The sequence below is a fragment of the Cetorhinus maximus genome, chromosome 6, assembly GCF_964194155.1.
Source record: "Cetorhinus maximus chromosome 6, sCetMax3.hap1.1, whole genome shotgun sequence".
NCBI lineage: Eukaryota > Metazoa > Chordata > Chondrichthyes > Lamniformes > Cetorhinidae > Cetorhinus > Cetorhinus maximus.
This window is the reverse complement of record NC_135884.1, coordinates 89,719,387-89,742,328: the sequence shown is the minus strand read 5'-3', so window position 1 is coordinate 89,742,328 and position 22,942 is coordinate 89,719,387. Positions and strand designations below refer to the sequence as shown.

Genomic DNA, 22,942 nt, shown 5'->3' with positions numbered 1-22,942 from the left:
CATCATACTTCGATTAAGATACCCTGTCTGTGTGGAGTTGGCTGTCATCACCCATCATTACTACATTACCTCTGGAATATTATCCCACTGCATAAAATTGTGTCACCTCATTTTATACGTCCTGGATAATAGAAATCAAATGTCAACCTTGTCCTTTTTCCTCTGTGACTTTGTAATTTTATTTGTGATAAGTTTGCATAGCATTATTAATAGAGTAGGAAGTAACACAAAAATGATGGTTGTAATAAATTGCTGTATACAAACCTTCTAAAATCATATGAAATTTATTGAATATTATAGAAATCTTATAAAGAAAGCTTCCATAGCAGCTTGCGGTGTGAAAAAAACAGGATAGGCCTGCTATCTCTGCCAAGGACATGTCTCCAGTACAGACATTCCTGATAAGTTTGGATATCATGACCATATGTAAAACACCTATCTGAGAAAAAGGTTACAAACAGATTCTCGAGTAGGGGAAAAAAAAAACACCAGACAGAAAAGAGCTGTTTGCAGTGATCCATGCTGGCCTGACTTCTTCAGAGGAAGGCTAAGGGAGACAGAGAGCTTCCGAGTACCTCGGTTAGCTCTAGAAGAATGAACTTAAGAGAAAGTGGCTACATACAGAACAGACAAGACACTTTAGCCCCCAGCTGCAGAAATCAGCTTCATCTATCATTTGCCCTCCAGGACTGGTAAACCATCCTCACCTGTCACAAATTATATGCTTTTCCTATTTAACTTATATTTAAACTGTTGCTTGGTGTCAGCTGTGGCTCAGTTCATAGCACCCTCGCCTTTGAATCAGAAGGTTGTGGGTTCATGTCCCACTCCCGGAAACCAAGAACTGTGAATGTACTCGAAAGAGTTGATAAACTACATAAGAAATTGCTATAAAATCACTAATGAGCTCAACCCCCTTTTTTGGTAATCTTAAGACTCCTTGTGCTGCAAGATGGAGAGGAGAGGAGTACAATTAACGTTTCGAGTTCATCAGAACTGAAGAAAAATAGAAATGTCATTTCTATTTTTCCTCAGTTCTGATGAAGAGTCATATGGACTCGAAACGTTAACTGTATTCCTCTCCGCAGATGCTGTCAGACCTGAGGTTTTCCAGCTATTTTTACTTTTGTTTCAGATTTCCAGCATCCTTAGTATTTTGCTTTTATCTTCTTATTATAACATTTATGGGAATGAGTTACACAACTGTGAAATCCAATATTAGGAAGGGGAAAAAAACAAAATCTCTTTATAGCTTTGTAAATTACCTAGAAATTACTGCAAAATCTACAAATCAAAATAATTCTCTCCACCCTTGATTTCTTCCTATTATCTCCAAATGCTGACACCAGTTGGATTCTGGTCCCAAAGGCACCAAACTAATGACAATCACTCAAATCATCATTTGCAAATTCGGTCCTTAAAATCCAAGCTATTTTACCATGGGAACACTACAATCAAACCCAATACAGTCCATAAGACATACACGTACAATTGGAGCTCACTGTGCAACGACTGAGTAGGAACCATTTCCAACTCCTTCTCTCCTCTAATAGCACTGAGCCCAGATTTAGCAAATCCACTGCTACCCTTGCTCAGTACTACACAAGAGGTCCATGTAACCAGAGTCACCACGGGAGCTGGCAACATTAACCTGCAGCGATTGGAATTAACGTGCAGATAGACAGGACACCCCTACGCAGTTAGCATCTCAGTTTACAGTCTTCATCATGCAGTCTAAGGATACTGGAGTGGTGGTGAGGTCCCTCCATGTAGGAAGAGGATGAGGAGAGATTTTAAAACAAAAAGCTAACTGCACTCATAAGTACACCCAAGCAAGTGAGCAGAAGCTTAGCAGCAGCTATACCCAATTTCATGATGTATGGGGCCTGAATAAAGGGAGGTGGCTGAATTGAGGCAGATGAGAAATAAATTATTGAACGAGGAAAAATAAAGAGATAGCATCTAGCAAAACTTTTTCCACAGTTGTGATATAAAAATCTGTCCAGCCCAATCTATTGCCAATTATAAATGGTGGATAACATACTTGTGAAAAAGGTGGCCACATGGTAGTTTGCGTGCAGACTGCATTGAGTCCCAGCAGATGGCACAGTCATCATTATTGGAAGCCAATTCTTCAGGAGTGGCAGCTGCAAACCTGTCAAATAAAGAGTTAGTTCATGGAATCAGTACTGTAAATTCTGGTGGGTCTGTACAAACAATGTCCCACATCATTTTGGACAATTTTTAAAATTTAAAGAAAGCCACAGTAATTGTGACAGCTCCTGATCCACATCCTCTCCATAGCCCTACCACCATGCATTATTAAAAATAATTTTTGTTCTAAAAGTTTACCAACTGCTCTGCTACCAGGTCCAAATTTACTCAGACTAACTGAAAATAGTATACTGGATTGCTACATATGATGCGTACTTACAACCTTCTTTTGAAACTTGCAAATGAAAGCTGGGAGTCTGACTCCAAACTCAAACATGATCAAAGATCATGAAGATGATGCAAAATCCAAAATAACATACATGTTTCAAATGCGGATGTAAGGAGCTATCTGAAAACATTTAAAATTTGGTGGATTATTTGAGTTTATATTGAATAATTATTTCATATTAAATCAATTGGGTTTATTATGCAGTCCCATCTATTGCAATAAGCATCAGAAATTGTGCTGCAGATGGTGGAATAGGTCACAGACAATGTACTTAAAAACTGAAGTTGTTGTGTGAATAAAGATCAGAAAAACACACACAGAGCTGTGACTAATGTAAAATATTTTATGATAAAAAATGCACTGTGTAAATGGTGTCACATCTTCCCTGCCACACAGAGAGACCCTTGCCCCCTTCCCCAACCTTCTGTACCACACAGAAATGAACCTGCTCACAGGATTTGTAAATACGGTCATTATTTTCCTTCTCAGTGACGTGCCAAACCCTGATTCCATTATTTCTGTACAAAAGTAAAATTCTATGGATGCTGGAAATCTGAAATGAAAATAGAAAATGATGGAAATACATAGGTCAGGCAGCACCTGAAGAGAGAAACTGAGTTAATGTCTTAGGTCAATGACCTCTCATCATTCTTCTGTTAATTCTGTTTCTCCCCAAAATTGCTGCCTAACCCAATGAGTACTTCCAGCATTTGCTGCTTATTCCATTATTTCTGTCTGTAAACTTTTAAGTTCTAGGAATGATCACCCAACCCCCACCATCCCACTTGTACTGCCTAAATTGAAGCACACACTTGTCCCTTATTAAACAGTACTGCAAATCCTACTGCCCAAACTTAAAAACCAGATGTGTCAGACTGCACCCCGAGGTAATAAAAGTTACAGTTTTGGAAGGTGCCATCGAAGTAGGCTTAGCGAGTTGCTGCAGTGCATCTTGCATATGTGCGTCAATGGCAGAGGGAGTGAATGTTTAAGGTGGTGGATGGGCTGCCAATCAAACCGGCCATTTTGTCCTCGGTGGTGTCGAGCCTTGAGTGTTGTTAGAGCTACATTCATCCAACCAAGTGGAGAGCATTGTATTGCACTCCTGACAGATGGTGGACAGACTTTGGGGAGGCCAAAGGTGAGTTACTCACCGCAGAATTCCCAGCCTCTGACCTGCTCTTGTGGCCATAGTATTTTGTTGATAGTGGGGGATTCAGCAATGATAGTGCCATTGAAGGTCATGAAATGATGGCTAGCTTCTCTCTTTGTGGAGATGGTCATTGCCTGGCACTTGTGGGGCATCATCGTTACTTGCCACTTAATAACCCAAGCCTGAATGTCGTCCAGGTCTTTCTGCATATGGTCACAGACAGCTTTGGTATCTGAAAAGTTGCAAACGATACGGAACATTGTGCAATCATCAGTGAACATTTCCACTGCTCACCTTATGTTGGAGGAAACATAATGATGAAGCAGTTGAAGATAGTTGGGCCTAGGAGGCTAACATGAGGAATTCCTGCAGCAACATTCTAGAAAGACAAGGGCAGCAGATACATCAGAATACCAACACTTGCAAGTTCCTCTCCAAGCCACATGCCACCCTGATTTGGAACTATGTCACTGTTCCTTCTCTGCTGCTGGATCAAAATCCTGGAACTCCCTTCCTAACAGCACTGTGGGTGTACCTATACCAGCTGGACTGCAGCTGTTCAAGATAGCTCGTCACCATCTTCTCAAGGGCAATTAGAGATGGGAAACAAAAGCAGGCCTTGCCAGCAACACCAACATCCCATGGGAGAATGAAATAGACCACCCCTGCTTACAATTATTTCCTTGCCATTGCTCTCCCACTGCCCTCCTTACCCTCATCAACTTTCTGCTTCCTCTCATGCCTGCAGTGGAACAACCAGCATTTCTGCAGTTCTCCCACAAGCAGCAAGATACTTCAAGGCACCACACAAAAACTGTGCACATGCAGTAGAGGGAAAACTGAAAATGGTTGAGAAGATGGGCAAGGAGAGGTTTATTAAATCTGGGAAGGAAGGGAAAAGGGAAAAGAGACAAGGCAACTGTATCAGAGGGCAAGAATAGAACTATTTGAAAGTGAGAATTTAGAAGTTAACCTACTGAGACACTGATAACAATTGGAGCTTGTATAAGATAGAGATGATGGAAGGTGGAACTTGGTGAAGCAGAGGTCATGGGATGCAGCAAATTTGACGTGCTCCAATTTGAGGGCAATGGAAGGAGGACCACTGGGGCCCATTAAAGAAGTCGACCTTCAAGGCGACTAAGTCACTGATTAGGGTTTTGGTAGGAATTGGGGGGTAGGAGCCAATATTACAGGGGTGAGAGAAAGCAATCTTGTACTGCAACAAAAAATGGGGATTGGGAAGATGATCAGCATCATGTCAAGCAGCAGACTTGAGTTTCTGCATCTTCTTACTCAGCCCAAGGTGGAAATCAAGGCTAAACTATAACCATTGCCTTAGGGTTAGTAATGGTAAGGTTCAGGCTGTGAAACTCATGGTAATCATATCCAGCACCATACAAATCTCAAGGAATTAAGCTGATTTATCCAATATTTGAGAGGCGAAACATTAGTATATGCTGATATAAATCTTAGTCCTCTATTTCCTTTTGCAGGTGAAATCAATATCATCCAAAAGACAATCTTGAAAGATCTCCCCTCCTGTTAATTTTAGCTAACCGACTCAACAAGACCTACTTAAAATATTTAGTATTCACCTTGCCTCCATGTTGCCCACTACACGCAAGTAGTTCTTGTGGCGCTTCAGCCTGCGCTGCACTTCATGGAAAAGGTAGCGAAGCTGCATGAATATCACCAGGCTTGCCATCGATAACCATATATTTCCGAACAACTGGAGGGGAATATAAAGGTGACATTACAAATAATACTGTTCCCAGCAGTGCAAGGTTGCACAGAAAAAAAACTCAAGGCAGAGCAAACAAATGCCTGCATCCAGAGATATAAGAAAAATACTTGAAATGCTGTGGGTCAAATCAGCATTTGAAATAAATTTAAAATATGTTAACGCTTCCAGCACAGACACCAAGGAATCTATTCTGACAAAGAGTCAGAAAATATCTTACCTAGCGCTTTTGGAAAACACTGAAGAACGTGTGCAATGCTTTTCCAAGTGTTGTAAAATCTCTCCCCGTGAGTTTACTGTGTTATCTGTGACTAAAAGATGCCTTATCCTAAATAAAAGCTTGGGCCAGTGCAGCTTTTAACCATTGTAATTCGAAAGTGATGCAATCAACAAATTATTCTCATAATTTTAGAAATAACAAAACACAAGTTTGAACAAATAAAACTGGACTCAAATGGAATTGAATTAGACTGGACAACAGGTGCCTGTTCTGACACTGAATTAGATAATGGCTGATCTGTATTCTAATTCTATCAAGCTACATAGGCTCCATAACCTTCAATACACTTGGCTGGCAAAAATATCTTGATTTCAAATTGAATATTACTAATTGTGCTACAATCTACTGCTTTTTTTATGGAGATTTTCACATTTTGGATTGCCTTTTGCATGAAGAAATGTTTCCTAACTGCCCCCCTCAATGGCCCAGCTCTGATTTTAAGGTTATGCCCCCTTGTTCTAGACTCCCCCACTAGCAGAAAAAAAATTCTATCTACCCTATCAGTTCCTTTTAAAATCTTAACATCGGGAATCAGAAATCAATGATAATCAGATGGAATCTTTCAAAGTAGTCAACCTCAGCAGGTCCAGTGCTGGATAATATCACTAAATGGACATCTGTTTTTCCAATTACCACATAACTTTAGAATGTTATTTAAAAGAGATTATCTGTACTCTCACTGGGAAGACCCACCTCTTCCTCTTGAATATTTTCTGCTTGATACTTCAACTCAGTTGGTAGAGTCCAAAAAACAGTATTTCATGCAAAAGCAATGCTTCCACCCCGCCAAAGAACGCTGAAAAGGCTGTGGGTAGTTCTATACATCTAGCATCATTGTACCACTGCCAGGAGACCACACATGTGAATATAGGTCCTTTTTTAAAGCATTTGTAAACAGCATGGACCCACAGGTAAATATAGCTTACGCCTCCAGATTATGTACTTTCCTAAATGTCTATCATGAGCAATAACTTTCAAAGTAACTTGTATTCTTGGCTAAGATAAGGTACTCACTGTGAGAGACAGTTTGATATAGGCCACCCTTCCACCTCTGGGGTGCCTGGGCAATTTCTCTCTTCAATTGCACTAAATTAATACAGTGCACAGAGTCCTACTTCTTATCATACTTCATTGGTAATTGCCGAATGTAAACAAGTTATACTGATCAATCTCTGGTCCAATCACTGACTTTTGCTGACATAGCACATTTCAGCCAGGGTGGTAGAGGGGTGCTACTGTTTGCCTCTAAGATTCTGAATAGCAAGGTGAAAACCAGTCAGCCTTACATGTGGATGATAAAAGGACACAGAATCAAGTTTAACCCAAGCTCCTGAGCTTGGTCTGCATAAAGCGCTGTGCAAATGCAGCCCACACTGTCTTCACCTGTCACCGCGCAATTCAAATTGCAGGAACTTCATTTTTTTTTAAAAACTGCAATGGATAGCTGCTGCTGGCTTATACATTCAACAATCCAATTCTTGGAGAAATTATGCTGTAATAGTGTGGCAGCTCTGCTGTAGCAGAATTTCAAGATAACAGGCATCCCACTGCTTAGCCGTAACCATGGTCTGCTGCATGTGCGAGTGTACTCAATGCAAAAACAGGGTCTGCACACCAATCTCTGGGGTCCAAGCAGAGCTAAGTACTACCCACCAACATGTGAATGTGATGCATCAGGTCCACTGACAGCAAGTTCAACTCCATGACAAAATCAGTGTAATAAACATAGGTGCCTTTACTCTCCCAGGTTCCCTCATGATTCAGATCCCAGAGATGGATAGAGTACCTATAACAAAATATAACAGAGTTCACCACAGAACAAAAGAGTCTAGTCAATAATAAACAAACGTTCAACACACATTTCCATTTCAGTAACTTTTTATAATTCATTCATCGGATGTGGGCATCACTGGTGAAGCCAGCATTTACTTATTGCTTATCCCTAATTGTCCTCAAGAAGGTGATGGTGGCAACTGAGTGGCTGGTCAGGCTACTTCAGAAGGCACTTAAGAGTCAACAACATTGTGTGGGTCTGAAAAGACATATAGGCCTGATACCTGAAAGACATTGGTGAACTAGATGCATTTTTACAAGACGCCAGTCATTTCATGGGCTCATACTGCCTTTCCATTCCAGATAAATTAACTGAATTTAAATTCCCCAGCTCCCATGGTGGGGTGTGAACTCATGTCAGCAGATCATTTATTGGTTTCGATCTCTGAATTACCAGTCCAGGAGAATAGTCACTTTGCTATCATTCCTGTAGGCATATTCCAAGTAGTTTCCTTAATTAACAAACTCACCAGATTCACGTGTGTAAGGTACTTGCCCCTAAAGCCTTCTCTGCTTAGTGCTGAGGAACTGAATTTTTTCATTCCATGCTCAGTGATAGCATCAAGCATGAGCCAGTCCATAGTAATACATACAGCACAACAGAAACACATTGGTCTGACAAGGTGTCTCAACTTTAATCACCACAGAGTACACCCCTAACAGGCAATAACTCCACCTTGTTAAACTATTTTGAAGTCTCAGTTTTTACTATTTGGACACAATTGGAGCAGTTTGTACATCAACGACGAGCACTTATTTGCAGCTGGACAGAGGACAGTACTTACATATTAAAAAAATCTCCTACAATGTTTTCTTTTCCCCAATCATCTAAACTGGCAATGACAGCCCTCTGATACCTCAGGTGATCATCCTTCAAGAATGAACCTAAACAGTGGGTACTGGCAGACTGTTCACCTATCAAAATTGAGCCTAATCCGATCATCACCAAGCCCCTACACATGCAAATTTTCTTCAAAAAAAAAAGTAACTAACAATCAAGAGTAGTAAGCTTGAGTATCAGTCTCCTGAGGTTTGGGGCACTGAGGCCAACTGCAGTATCCCTTCCACCATCCTAGCTGAGACAAGCTAACTCAGCACAGAGCAAAGATGTAACTTGGGGATTTTATGGTCCTCTGCCTCAGTCTCACACTGCCTTTACCAACAGAGATCAAAGGAAATGGAACAGTTCTAATTTGATTGAATTAGCACAAGAAAAAAAGAAAATCACCTCAAGGAAGAACAGCATTCTAAAACCCTGCATCACCAAGCATTCAATGATTGCTTTATACTTTAGCCACATGGCAAGCAATGTACATTGTAGTTTTTTTTAACTGGACACATCCACCAAATAACCTTCTACCTACCTAAGAATAACATGCGCTGTCCGGACGGTCACAACAAGGCACTGGAACAGACAGAAGAGGTTAGCGATCTGACAATGCAGCACTGGACAGAAAAACTGACAAAACAGAAAAGGATACCAGAATACATTTACTGCTTATGTATTATTGTTGTTGTTTTTGATGTAAAAATTTATATCAAGTAAAACAAAGGACTTGGAAAAAAACTCTCATGGCTTCAGCTGTCATTACTGTGGAAACAGTCTTTACTTCCACACTAAGTGATCACTGCACAAAGAACAAAGTAATTATCATCTTACCTCAGCTGCCATGAAAGACAGCGTATGCATTCCATGTGAATATCCAACCAGTGCACAAACCACAGCCAGAGCGCAACAAGACAGCAACATGGAAACCAGCAGGGCCAAGACGCGGATGTGGCTACTCATTGGAGTAGTCGGAGAGAAAGACAACTGGATCAGGAGAGAGTGTTGCAATGTGGTAAGAAAACTAAATGAGAAAACAATCAAAGTTTTTTCTCCTAATACAAAGTAGTGTACTAGAAGAGGTGTAGTGCCAATAGGGCAAGTTACTCCAAGAGGCTCCAATAAATTTTAGAATCCTTGTCACAAAGGCACAGATAAAACATGATCAACTGGAATGCAACACAAATATTAATGCCCCGTTGGGGCTATTTGGAGACTGGTACAGCACCTGCCTGCCACACAAACTCCAAAATCAACACTACATTTGGTAGTCAAACTCAACTCTAGTCTGCTCTGTTCTAAACTGTTTTTGACAGTTCCCCAGAGGAAAAACAGCTTGGCCCTCAAAGCAAATACCATTGATGCTGCTTGTGGTCAGAGCATTAGACAAATAAAGTCTTGTTATCTCAAGATTTTAAAACATTAAAATTTCAGTGCTCATGAGAGACTTCATACTTCAGCACTTGAAACATTCCAATATAAATTACAGCTTAACCATGAAAAAGTTCAATTTTCAAATCTCCATGATTTACACAAACAGGCACAGCAAGCATTTCATAGTCCATCACTTGTAGAATTTATTCAATATTTAAGTTTTGGGTTTTTACCACCCGAAAACTAGTTGAGAATATTTACTCAGGGAATGCACGATTTAGGCATAAACATGATGGGATTTTGTATGAGTTTCCCAATCCACATGAAATAAGTCTGAAATAAATAAAATGCAATCTTGTGAGCAGATATGTGGGCTGAGTAACAGCTCCAAAGCAGAAGCTTTAAACATGCATTGTAACATTTCCCTTCATCCTCCTGCCCTCAAAGGAAATACTATCAAAGCACATTTTATTCAGTGTATCCACTGCCATCGTGCTCGGGATGGCAATAGATGCTGTCAGATTGACACCTTACATAGTCTGTGTGTGGTGACTGTTAATTCAGAGTAGCTAACAATTTGCTTAGGTTATTGCTTATGACATGGGGTGTGTGTTAATCGTTGCAATTTAAATTGCTGTGGGTTTGTACTTTAAGTAGAGCAACCTTTGTGTTGACCAGTAGAACACTCCCTGCAGCTGCACTGTTCAAGTTGTATCAGCAGTTTTAAGGGTCAACTCACATATTCAAAGCGATCTTTGCATAGCTGGACCATGAGGTGAAGGAAGACAAGAACAGCAAACCAGAGACACCACATCACCACTTCCTCAACTGTTTGAACATTCAGCACACCAAATATGAAGATAAACTTGTAGAAGATGAAGTTCCAAAACTTATCCTTCAGGTGCTGCAGAGAGAGAGAGAGAGAGAATACACACATTAATCATAAAGGAAGTAAATGGCTCAAAATAGCTGCACATATTACAAGAAGCACATAAGTGAAAAATTCCACTGGTTCCAGATCTAATTAAAAATTACAATGTTCAACACACCAGAAAAGCTGCCACACAGCAACATAGTGCTGGAGTTCTGTCTGTGCTACTATATGATGGATACAAAAGGTTCTAATATACAAACCATAAAATGAAGAACAATGGGTATAATTTATCTGGGAGTCTGAATATCATCTTAAACCTTTGTTTATATAGCCTTTTTTAAATCAAGTTTATTCAGTGTGTATAATTAATTCATCAAGTATAATGGGCAGAAACTTGAACCTTGGTATACTAAAGGCTCCATTAGAACATTTTTATCCTTCTTCACTAGGAGCAAATGCCATACGCTTGCGCTGGGACTTGTGCTCAAAACAGCTGCTGATCTGAAGTGGCTATTGTCGATCTCTGCAAATTAAGTCATGCTGTGCATTGCCACCGAAAACTACAGCACGACACCACTTAAAAGATTGACATTAGTGGTTACTGGCGAGTGAAGATGCTTTAGACATTGAAATACAAAGAATAGCTGAACAAGCCAGGCTAATGATGATCACCCCAAATAATGCTTGCTCTTCACAACTGAAACATGTTTGCCATCAATCCATCTTTACTTCTTACTTGCTCAGAATGCCTAGTGAACTCAGTCAGGCAACCTGTTATTTATCCTCAATCACAGTCTCCCTTGTCAATATGATACACTACTCAACAGTGAGACTGACCAGCAACCTGTCAGACATGTCTGTCAGTGCAATTCAGGAATCCGTTGCCAAGATGAGACACTTTTACCTCTAGGAATATGTGTATCCCTGTAGTTTTTCTTAGCTGGGCTGTGGGATATAAGCTTGTAGAAAAACAGACTGAAATTCATGGTGTGGTAACCCCTGGGGTACACAATGCTTTGCACAGCATATCCTTGGAGACAAAATAACTCCCCCCTCTATTACAATGTTGGTTTCCAAATTCTCCATATTACTTGTTTTGCATGTGATAATTTCTACAATCTAACTTGCAAAGCTCAGGGGCATGAAATGTTTTAACTAGATTACTGATACAAGGGTCTTGTAATAAATACAAATTTGATGCAGGCTTCAGTGGGGCATACTGTTGGATACATAAACTCGTCTGTACCAATCCATAAGACATCTGTTTAAAGAGTGTTCTATACAAATTATAAATTATAAAGTAAGATTGCTTTTATGTGTTTTGTATAATTCTCAAACTATGCCTTAGCAGTAGAAATTAGCAGCATGTGACCTACACTATAGCAAATTTTAATGGATAGAAAGACAATTTGATGTCACACCCACTGATTTCATAAATACTAGCTATAACAATTTTAAAATATTGGCAGGATATTTAGTGGAAATCTTAACTGTGTTGATTTTTTTAGGCTTAGAAAGGCAAGCTGATGTTGCATTAGCGATTTCCACTGATATTACTCTGCACTGGCATTAGAAAAACATATAAATTCCAATACTTAAACAACTTACATTTATTTAGCATCTTTAACATAGTTAAATATCCCAAGGTGCTTCAGAGGAGCAATATCAGACAGAATATGACACCAGGCCACAAAAAAATGACAGGAGACCGAAAGAGGAGCCGAGGCAGGGATGGAGACAGGATATGGAGTCAGAAACTCAGTTCAGGGTCAAATAGGACACTGAGGTTGTGAATATTCAGGTTCAGCCACACTGCAAATAAGGGGAATGGAATCAGTAGCTAGGGAATAGAGTTTGTGGCAGAAACAATGAGATTATCACAAAGCCACTGGCTCCTCCAAACGTGTCAGAAATGCAGGAAGACCGGGATGTCACATGGTTGAGCCAGGAAGGTGTAAAGCAGCTTCAAACTTTACTTGCTCCTGCACCTGTCTGCCCATTGTACAGGCTCCTTACCACGGGCTAGCAACCCTGCTTCACAGACACTGGCAACTAGGCCAAAAGTGAGGGTGGGGGAGTGGAGCTCTGTCTCTTTGTGGAGGGGAAAAGCGAAGGGAAGAGGGGCTGATTATTGTGTGGGGCAGGGGGGTGGAGGAGAGAGGGTCTGATTTCCATGTGTGGGCAGGGAAGGGAAGAGGGGCTGATTATTGTGTGGGGCAGGGGGGTGGAGGAGAGAGGGTCTGATTACAGCGCGCGCCTTTGGGTGTCGGGGGGCGGGGGGCAAGTGGGGCTGATTATTGTGTTTCGGAGGTGGCAACAGGGGCTGATTACAATGTGTGCCTGGCAGTGGGGTGGACAGTGGTTTCACTGAGTTTTCTGTCACTGGGGAATATGGAGAGGGGGAGAGGCGCTGATTACTGCATGTGTGTATTTCTGGGGCCGGGGGGTGGTGGGGGGGGAAGGAGAGAGAGAAAACCATCTTTGAACTAACCTTTTTTTTTAAGTATTTCAATTAGCAAATGGGTATTCCCCTGCTTACAACAACTCGAGGGCACAGATTCAAAATAATTGGCAAAAGGAATATAGGTGATGTGAAGAAAAATCTTTTCACCCAGAGGGTGGTTGGAGTCTGGAACGAACTTCCTGAAAGGGTGGTAGAGGCAGTTTGATCGAGGTATTCAAAAGGGAATTGGATTGCTACCTGAAAAGAAATGATGTGCAAGGTTATAGGGATAAGGCAGGGGAGTGGGACTAGGTGGAATGCTTTCAGACAGCCAATGCAAACTCGATGGGCCAAATAGCCTCCTTCTGCATTCGAAAGATTCTATAATTCTGTGATGCAGCATCTTTAACATAATGTAATTAATTTAGCGTAATTAATGCAATTTAATGAAAATTAGGTAGAGATGGTGACTTGGTGGTCATGTCACTGGGCTAGCTATCCAGAGGCCCAGGTTAATGCTCTGAGGACAAGGGTTCAAATCCTACCATGGCAGCTGGTGGAACTGAAATTCAATTAATAAAATCTGGAATATAAAGCTAGCCTCACTAATGGTGAGCATGCCAACTATCAGTTGTTGTAAAGACCCAAGTGGTTCACTAATGTCCTTTAGGGAAGGGAGTCTGCTGTCCTTACCTGGTCTGGCCTACAGGTGACTCCAGGCCCACAGCAACATGATTGACTCTTAACTGCCCTCAAATGGCCTAGCAAGCACTAGGTTCGAGGGCAATTAAGGATGGGCAACAAATGCTAGCCTTGCCAGCGATGCCCGCATCCAATGAAAGAATAAAAAAAACCCCATGGTGCTGCTATAACACATGGGATTACAAGGAAGCAAAGAAAGATCCATTTCTTCTTGCAGTCTTAAAAGGCAACCCTTACCTGTCTTTCACTGACCCGCAGCGTCCCAAAGACCATGTACTGGATCAGCTTGCCAATCAACATGAGAAAACAACAGGCTGTATTCACCAGCACCTTGCAAATTAAACAAACATCACAATGTTATTAAGAACAGGGCTTTACTCTAACTGGCAGTGCTCCAGGGATTCAGGATGAACCATTTTACAACAAATTCATGAAAAGAGATAGCAGTTAGCATTCAAACCTTGGTTACTGTTTACAGTGCAAGATAATGAACTTAACTCCGACATTATAATGTAATCTTCAAACGCTGGAGTGATGTCGAAAAGAGCCAAGAGTTTAATTGCCAAGAACTATATAAATGAAGGAGACACTTGTGATTTTCAGAATCACAAGTATTAATGACAGTAAATGGCACAGATAGAAAATTCAGAACAATGCTGCAATTTAAGTGACAGTGAGACAAGGGCACACAAGCTCAAACTAGCAATGGCAACCAAATTTGCATTGATGTTCAGGAGTACTACTTCGTACGAGAGTGATTCAGAGTTGTAATGGGCTTCCAAATTGGGTAATTGAAGCAAAAGCCCTGTAAAATAATGGGGTATTGAAGGTTTGCTTTCTGGAGGATCCAAGTTTGCTTCTTTTCTCATGACCTCCCTCAGCTTCCTGGGCTGTCTAACTGCATTGATTAGTGTGCCGAGTGGAATGCAATGCTGGAATAACCTTCAATCTCAGACTTGAGTAATGCATGGAGAAGATCTGCTCTTTCCTGATTAGAAAGCATCTTGCACAGAAGGATTATGAAACTCATCAAGGAATGTATTGAACGGTTCTGTGGCTTGAGCTTCAATACGCTGATGGGGTGCACAATAGTAAAAAAGTTAGATTTTTCATGTTCACCTTAGCTGGTAGCAACTTGTGCATTAATCTACTGGAATATTATTCAAATCACATTCTCTTTCACCCCATTCCTGCTTTTTCAGTGACGAGAGTTAGAATGGGACAGTAATGCATGGAGGCATTGGGAGCTCTAAAGCAATGCCCTGCAACCCACCCAACTAGTTTGTTCTCAGCTGTAACAAAAAGACTTGCCTTTACATAGCGTTTTTCATGATCACCAGGTGTCTCAAAGCACTTTACAGTCAATGAAATACTTTTGAAGTGTAGTCACTGTTGTAATGTAGGAAATGCGGCAACCAATTTGCGCACAGCAAACTTCCACAAAGAGTAATGTGATAATGACCAGATAATCTGTTTTCTATGATGTTGATTGAGGGATAAATGTTGGCCAGGACACCAGGGATAACTCCCCTGGTCTTCTTTGAAATAGTACCATGGAATCTGTTGTAAGGATCAGCCCTCAAAATCTAGCCATGTATATGCACAGACAGGTAGTTATAGCAGTATTGACAGAACCAGTGGGAATTATAATTCATTACACCTTTCCAGGCAGGGGTGATATGTCAAAGGGAAAGTTAGGAAGAAAACAGGTGACGGAAAAGGAGAAAATGTAGGAAAAAAAGTGTTAAAAATTACTTGCTCCTCAAAGTCAGGTCTAACATTTCTATTCACTACAGATTTTATCTAAAACAGTATCTTAAAACTCAGAAGCACAAAATGTTACTCAAGGTTTTTGAGTATTGCAATTTCTGGGCAATTTGGGAAAAACATACATGAAAATCAGTGTAAAAATGCTTTCCACAAAAGTGGACTTCCTTCCTGGGGTACTGTTTATTGGGCCTGAAATTTCCTAATTCCTAGACCAGCATTTATTGCCCATCCCTAATTGCCCTGTTCAGAGGGCATTTAAGAGTCAACCACATTGCTGTGGGTCTGGAGTCACATGTAGGTCAGTCCAGGTAAGGAGGGCAGATTTCCTTCCCGAAAGGACATTAGTGAACTAGATGGGTTTTTACAACAATCAACAATGGTTTCATGGTCATCATTAGTCTTTGAATTCCAGATTTTTATTGAATTCAAATTCCACCATCTGCCATGGCGGGATTTAAACCCAGGTCCCCAGAACTTTACCCTGGGTCTCTGGATTACTAGTCCAGCCACAATACCACTACACCATCACCTTGAAGAGATCACTGGAGCAACACAAGTATGAAGAATCCAGGTTTTATTTCATGAATCAATTCTTCATGCTGCAGATAATCTTTATATAATTGGCGGAACTAGCAATCAGACTTGAATAATGTTCATTGAGTGGTCTGCCAACCTGTAAGCAACTGGCAGCTCATTACTCCGTTGCCTCATCTCACCATTGCATCGTGAACAGCTACACCAACTAACTATCGAAGTTTATCAGCAGGACATGAGCGCAAATACAAGTCTGAAAAAGACGACATCCTGAAGTCTATGGATTTTAAGGAAACCAACCCATCAGGAAGAGTGCTGCTATAGTATGGTTGAAGGCATTTTTGAATATGTTTCACTCTCAAACCATTTTAAGATCAGTTAAGAATCTAAAATTTAAATTTAAATGACTAACAAAATAGGGTCATGGTAAATAGATATGTGGTTTCGAGGCTAGGCTTGCATTAAGAATGTTTGCCCTACTTACAATGAGCAGCTTCCTCTCTTTCAATTAGCCCTAAATTTAAACTGTCCTATTTCCTAAAACTTCTACAAATGAATTTTTGATCTAGCTACTTGGAAATATAAGAGCAGCAACAGTTGATTTTCTTCTTGGCCTCATCCCCTTACTATGGGAGGACAAAGGTAGATAAAGGTGGAAATTCCATAATGACATAACATGGGGAATTTTACATTTTGATTTCATGGACCAGATCTACCTGGGCTGATTAATAGTTATGCTACAAGTGAAACAGTAAAACCAAAACAAGGAACTACTGGTACCAGGAGAGTGGAACACTTTCAGACTTATGCAATTATTAGGGCCGAGGTAGCATCTATTATCTTTGGAGTTGGCTGAGACATTAAAAAAACAAGCCAACAACTGAATAAAGTTGATGTTGTTCTGGCTACTCCAGTAGCAACACCTGTACAAAGCTCTATGTCTTTCTAAGGCAGTCCACTTTACACCCAAATTCCAGTGAGTTACAAAGCAATAAACAGAAGAATTGACATTATAAGCAGATAACAATATTGAACTGTTGCATTCATTCCTTTGGCACATAAAACCACAATTTTTTGCTAATCACTCAATCAACTGATTTTATTACAATCAATGGCCACAAATGTGGCTTATCACCTCCATGGTAAACAAAATAAATCAAAACAGTATATAAAGTATTTAACAATTCCATATTATATTAAGAATTAGAAACAATTTCAAGAAAGCCAACTCATTATGTTGTCCAGAGGACATTCAATCCTCACTCTTATGATTCACGGCTGTAGGTCACTGGTAAAAGCAAAAGGCAAAAGATGGACAGGAAACAAATCAGGCTGGCAAGCTTCAAGAAAGCTCTCATGAATTTTTGTACTCTATCATCCTTGGCAAAAGTTGCTCCCCTCCTCTCGTGAAGGTGCAAAATCTTTCTATGGTACAATTCCATAGTGCCTAAAGCATTCCAGTAGATTGGATATTTATGCAATGTGCATGCATGTGCCAAAGCAAACCTGACCGCTATGAGGGAGTGCATACCAGTAACTCAGTGTGGTTTCCAAGATTTTCACTCATTGCAAGGGAACACCTCATATCTCCTGGAAATTGGGCCAAGCACGTAAAAGGAAATTTCTAAAACGTGGTGTAACAATAGAATATCTTCACATGTTGGCCTTAATTATTCTTCCAAATCAGTTATGTTTTGATCCCTGTGGAGACCAATAACAACAAAGAATCAAACTTCCCAAACGAGCCCAACGGAAGAAACCAATGGTCAACATTTTACTTCTCAAAACTTTTACTGTAACAATCAACATAAATTAACAGGCAAACTCTATTACTAGAAGCTATAAATTACACTTTAAATAGCCAATACAAAAAAAAGATAGATTTCACAGAATTTGCAGGTAGCCCCTTTAGCATATGTTACATTAATCTCAGCCATGAAGTCTAACAAAACACTTTTCTTCCCAGACAGAGTTTCAGTCCCTTAGTTAACAGAGGAGTTAGGCCTAAAGTCCCATCCAACAACAGCTTTACCATCTCAGGGTTCCAAGGGTGCAACGTCCACCAAAAGCACACCTTTCTGGAACCTTCACAGCTCTGCTTCCGGAAACAGCCTTCTCGGCTTTCTTCCCAAGCTGTGCCACAACTTTCCGCCTGTCCTACACTCACAGACATTCCACAGTCCGTCTGAAATGTTCTTCTACTAGAAACTGAACTTTGAAGAGCCCTTTGTCTGTTCAGACCACTGGCTGAAATAGGCCTCTCAGCCTGGTGTTTTTTTCCTCCCCACTCCCCCCAAATCAACTTCCATTTCCCTAGTGACCTAAGCCACAGGTTGATTTCTCAGAAGTCTGATGTCACAGTCAGGAACTCCAATTAACCAGCCCCTTCCCAGAAACCTGGACTTGGTGCCTGTTTCAGTTAGGGACTGTCTCAAAAAAAAAACACAGGCTTTGAAACCGCAGTCAGTGCAGGTAACAGCTTGCAGACTAGCGATTTCATCACAGTTACCACTGAAGAAGGAGCTCAAGTGGCTACGTTGGTAGTGTGCCTGCCTCCGAGCTGGAAGGAAACAAACCATTGAAGAAAATACGTACGGATTCAAAACAAATTTCACTTCAATTGGGGTATGGATGCCATATCTCCATCTTTCAGTTAGGGAGCCTACAACAAAAGACAGACTGAAATAGGAGCATCAGGCTACACTGAAAAAATGGCCATCAGGGATTCAGAAATCAAAAACAACTTCCGACAAGAAATCAGCAAATTTCATTTCTACAATAAAAGCAAAATACTGCAGATGCTGGAAATCTGAAACAAAAACAGAAAATGCTGGAAAAACTTAGCAGGTTTAGCAGTATCTGTGGAAAGATAAACAGAGTTAATGTTTTGAGTCCGTATGACCCTTCTTCAGAGCTTCATTTCTATTTACTTCTCATGTATGCAGGAAGATAATTCTTTACATTAAGGAAATAACATTGAAGGAAGAGCATGAAGGAAAAGGGAACGGTTAAGAACATAAACTGCATAAGAGTTCTGGAAGCAGGTGAGTTGGCAAGTTGAAAGGATCTGGGCAGGGAGTTCTAGCGACAGTCAAGTTGTTAAACAAGTGACCACCAGTTGTAGAACTTGAGGCCAGCAGGGAGGAGTCAAAGAGTAGCCTCGCGTCTAGAGAAGCAAAAGATGTGTCGGTATTAAGATAGATTCCAGTGAGGTCACTGAGGAATTCAAAAGCAAGGGCAAAGATTAGAAGTCAGATTACTGAGATATTAGGAGCAACTGGGGCTTGGAAAGGATGCAAAGAATGAAACATAGGACTAGGACTTTGTGTGGATGAAAATGTGGACTGTGGCATTTGAATCAATTGCAACTAGAGGATGGTTGAAGCTAGCTGGGAGAGTGTTACAATGAAAGGGCTTATATTTTGGCAAGATGGGACAAAATATATGAGTGGTATTAGGCAGTGCTTTGAAAGTAGAATAAAGCATTCTTGTTAACACTGTGGACATGGGGGGGGGAAACCAAGTTCAAAGTCAAACAGTTCACTAAAATTCCATGCCTCCTTCCTCAGCCTGAGGTGACAGCTGATAAAACTGATGCAGTCAAGGCCAGAGACAAGCAAGTGCTGAGAGTGTTGTATAGGTTAGCTTTTGTCTCTCCAACATTGAACTGGAAAAATCATAACTCATCCATCTCCTGATGTTAATCAGGCAGATGGAGTGAACAACAGTGGCCTTTGGACTGATAGGAGAGATATAGATGTATAATTTTGCGCCAACATACATATGGAAGCTAACCCCACACAAAAATTGGTCAAATTTGCCAAACTGTATCGCCAAGAGTAGCATGCAAAAATAAATGAACTTGTATTCGCAAAGCATCAGAGATCTGTCAGAAACATTTGAACTGTTATAGGTACAGCTACTTAGCTTAAAGTGTTTTTATTTGGTGTGTAGGCAGCAGTTATTCTGCAAAGTCCCACAACCAGAACTGAGATAAATAATGTTGCTATGTTGATTGAGGGAAAACTGCTGATTGTGATACAGGGTAAGCTCTGTGCTCTTCTTTGAATAGTGTTAAATGTTTCCAATGGAGTATACATCAAAAATGTCCCTTCAGAAGTGTTAGCCTAGACTGTGTGCTCAAGACTTGGCCCTAAAACTAAAATTACTGACGCAGAGCCTAGAGGACCATCAACTGAATTAAACCAGAGTGAAGGACTGAGAATCAAGGATGGAGGCACATCAGAAATTGCCATGTGGAGAAGGTTGAAGGTAGTACTGGAGGCAATGTCAACAAAGCGAAAGATTTGAATGGATCCCAGACAGTACTACCAGACAAAATTGAAAGAAATGGGGAGTCACTAATGAGATGATGAAATGGCTAATGGTATCAAAGTTGGCAGAATAAGGAGACTGATCTACTATTTGTCACATGAAATGTTATTTCTGACATTGACTAGTGTGCAGCCTTGGTTCTGTGCATGGAGTAAAAGCCAGTGAGCATCTTAAAAAAGGAGCTGGGATAAAATAACGAACATAGTTGCAAGCCAATGACAATTGCAAACATTTCAGAACTCTGATGGGAAAAAAGTTGAAAACAGGGATGTCAATGGATTTTATGGAGACAATGGTAATGACTTTCTCGACGACCAGTTTGATAATGGTGGTTTTAAGAAGGGAATGACAATGACAGTTTTGAAAGAGATAAGCATATCAGAGGAAAGAGAAGTTGATGGCATTTGCAAGCATGGGGCTAAGGGCATGAAATCAGATCAGGAGAGAAATCAAGCAGCTGGGGCAGGGGAGAATCAAGGAAGCAACTGGTAAACTTTGTAGATGAGAGTGTATGCTGAGCACCCTTGTAACCAATTAAATCCTATGGGCTGAGTTTTGGATTACTCAAAATAGCTTTAGATCGCTAACTCTGAAGCACAATTCTAGCTTTGCTTATTTCTGTACTTATTTGCAAACTGTTCAACTGTAATTGCTGCCAGTGCATTTTTTCTCGCACAGCTAACATTAAGTCATGAGAAATCTGTTTCAGAATGTTTCAGGTTTCATTGTTAATTAACTTTCTGAACTGCTTTCCTCTCAGTAGTCTGAGGGGAAACTCAGGCCATCTACAGATATGGGGAGTTGCAGGCATTAAACATTCCAATGCTCTAGCTAACATACTACAGTACCATCTGCATGAGTTTGAACAGCTCTCTTGCAACTGGACATAAAACCTAATCCAAGAACTAAAGTACTGTGTACAGTACCTGCACATGACCCAGCAGATACTAATACTTGGACAAATTCCAATCTAAGAATAGTTCTAGTACCAGAATGCTAATGAGAAAAAAGATTAAACCTGTGAACCGCTCAGGTGCAAAGTCAGAAATGAGATGAATATGAACTTGGGTCACAAGATGTCTTCCAGGGACAGGTGCATGTTTCCGCGCACCATGTAACCCAAGTTAGGCTTAATTTTGGAATAGGTCTGAACACTAACTCGGAACAGGGTTCCCAGCATTGTACAGCACAGCTGCACCTTAACAGGCTAATCCTCTGGGTTCAAACCGTGGTTTCAGTTTTAAGGCCTACTGTGCCAAGAGTCAAACTGCAGTGGACAAAATTACTGCTGCTAGCAGGAAAATATCTTCAGCTCATATGCCCCTTCACCACATCAAAGCACAAGTGCACTCAAGCACACCTGCTCTATGCTTTGCAGAAACAAACAGCTCAGTATATGTATAACATACATTAGGGACTGGAATGTTATGTAAAATAAAGCTGTCACGTTGCACCAAAAATAACACAAGAATGCAACACCTGAACTATGCACTAAGTGCTGTCTCAGTTTATTTTATGTAAAATACTCCCTGGTGTACATTTAATGAACACATTAATTCAAAAAGATTATTCTTTAAAATGCAATTTTTATGATCTCTCAATAGTGCCAAGTATTGCTTAGTCATATTTCCTTAGACACTGGGCACCCTCTGACTGGCAGCTTTTTATTTAAGTATCTGGTGTAATGGGGGCATCACAATAGAGGAACGGAAGGCCTGCCTTGTTTTCTCCTCCTTAATCCAAGGGCAATTATAGGTTCCAGGCTACCAAATGACTGAGATCAGTTAATTCAGTGTAAATTGGAAATCAAACCTGGGATCTTCCTGGTCTGTATGGCTAAACTACTCTGCTCAAACCTCAATTGAGGGCCACCACAACATGCATCTATTCACAACATTATTTACTTTTTACAAAAACATTCTGAAGGCACCTAACACAGATTTAAGGGGCACAAGTGGCAATTCAAATTAGGCAGCCTAAAGTTGTTCAAAGAAAACGAAGCAATAAAATAATTACATTAGGAGGGCTTAATTTCTGGAACTGAACTGAAGATCATTAAACCAGTAGTTTCTGGTACAAACATGTACCATAAAATATTACATTGAAATAACTGGTACAGAGTTAAGGTTGAAATTCAGTCTTGGAGTTGATTTATAATTTTTACTGATGACAACAAAAACAGAAAATGCTGGAAATATTCAGCAGATCTGGTAGCATCAATGCAAGCAAAACAGAGTTAACGTTTCAGGTCTGATGAAAGGTCAGGTTTCCAGCATCCGCACTATTTTGCTCTTGCACTACTGCAGTAGACAACATTGCCAACTAGCTATTTGGTTGATTTTTTTTCTCTGCAAAGATGTACAGCACAAATTTCACTTAGCAACAAGTTAATACGGGCTGCAGAAGTTTAAGTTAGTTTACTGCAACATTAATCTTCAAAGTCAGAAATGAAAGCATACCCCATCCACTATAAGAAGCAACATTTAGAATTCATAGAAAATTGGATTTAAATTTGAAGTAAATTGTTGGATTAAATTCTATACATGATCAAGAAAATGGCATTAGATCTAGAACTATTTGAATACATTACAAACAGCTCCATTACCAATTTTTGTCCAGGAATAAGCCACC

At 40.4% G+C, this 22,942-nt stretch overlaps 1 protein-coding gene across 2 annotated transcripts in view; it reads right to left on the bottom strand.

Annotated features, from left to right (window-relative positions):
* amfra (autocrine motility factor receptor a) overlaps positions 1-22,942 on the bottom strand; it is a 66,969-nt gene that overhangs the window by 23,079 nt on the left and 20,948 nt on the right. For both annotated transcript variants that reach the window (XM_078544003.1, XM_078544004.1), the window contains exons 2-8: positions 13,910-14,002; positions 10,393-10,557; positions 9,114-9,266; positions 8,818-8,858; positions 7,274-7,406; positions 5,195-5,328; positions 2,045-2,155 (exon numbers count right to left, since the gene is read on the bottom strand). In XM_078544003.1, coding sequence (XP_078400129.1) covers positions 2,045-2,155; positions 5,195-5,328; positions 7,274-7,406; positions 8,818-8,858; positions 9,114-9,266; positions 10,393-10,557; positions 13,910-14,002 — 830 coding nt within the window. The remainder of the gene's footprint in view (positions 1-2,044; positions 2,156-5,194; positions 5,329-7,273; positions 7,407-8,817; positions 8,859-9,113; positions 9,267-10,392; positions 10,558-13,909; positions 14,003-22,942) is intronic.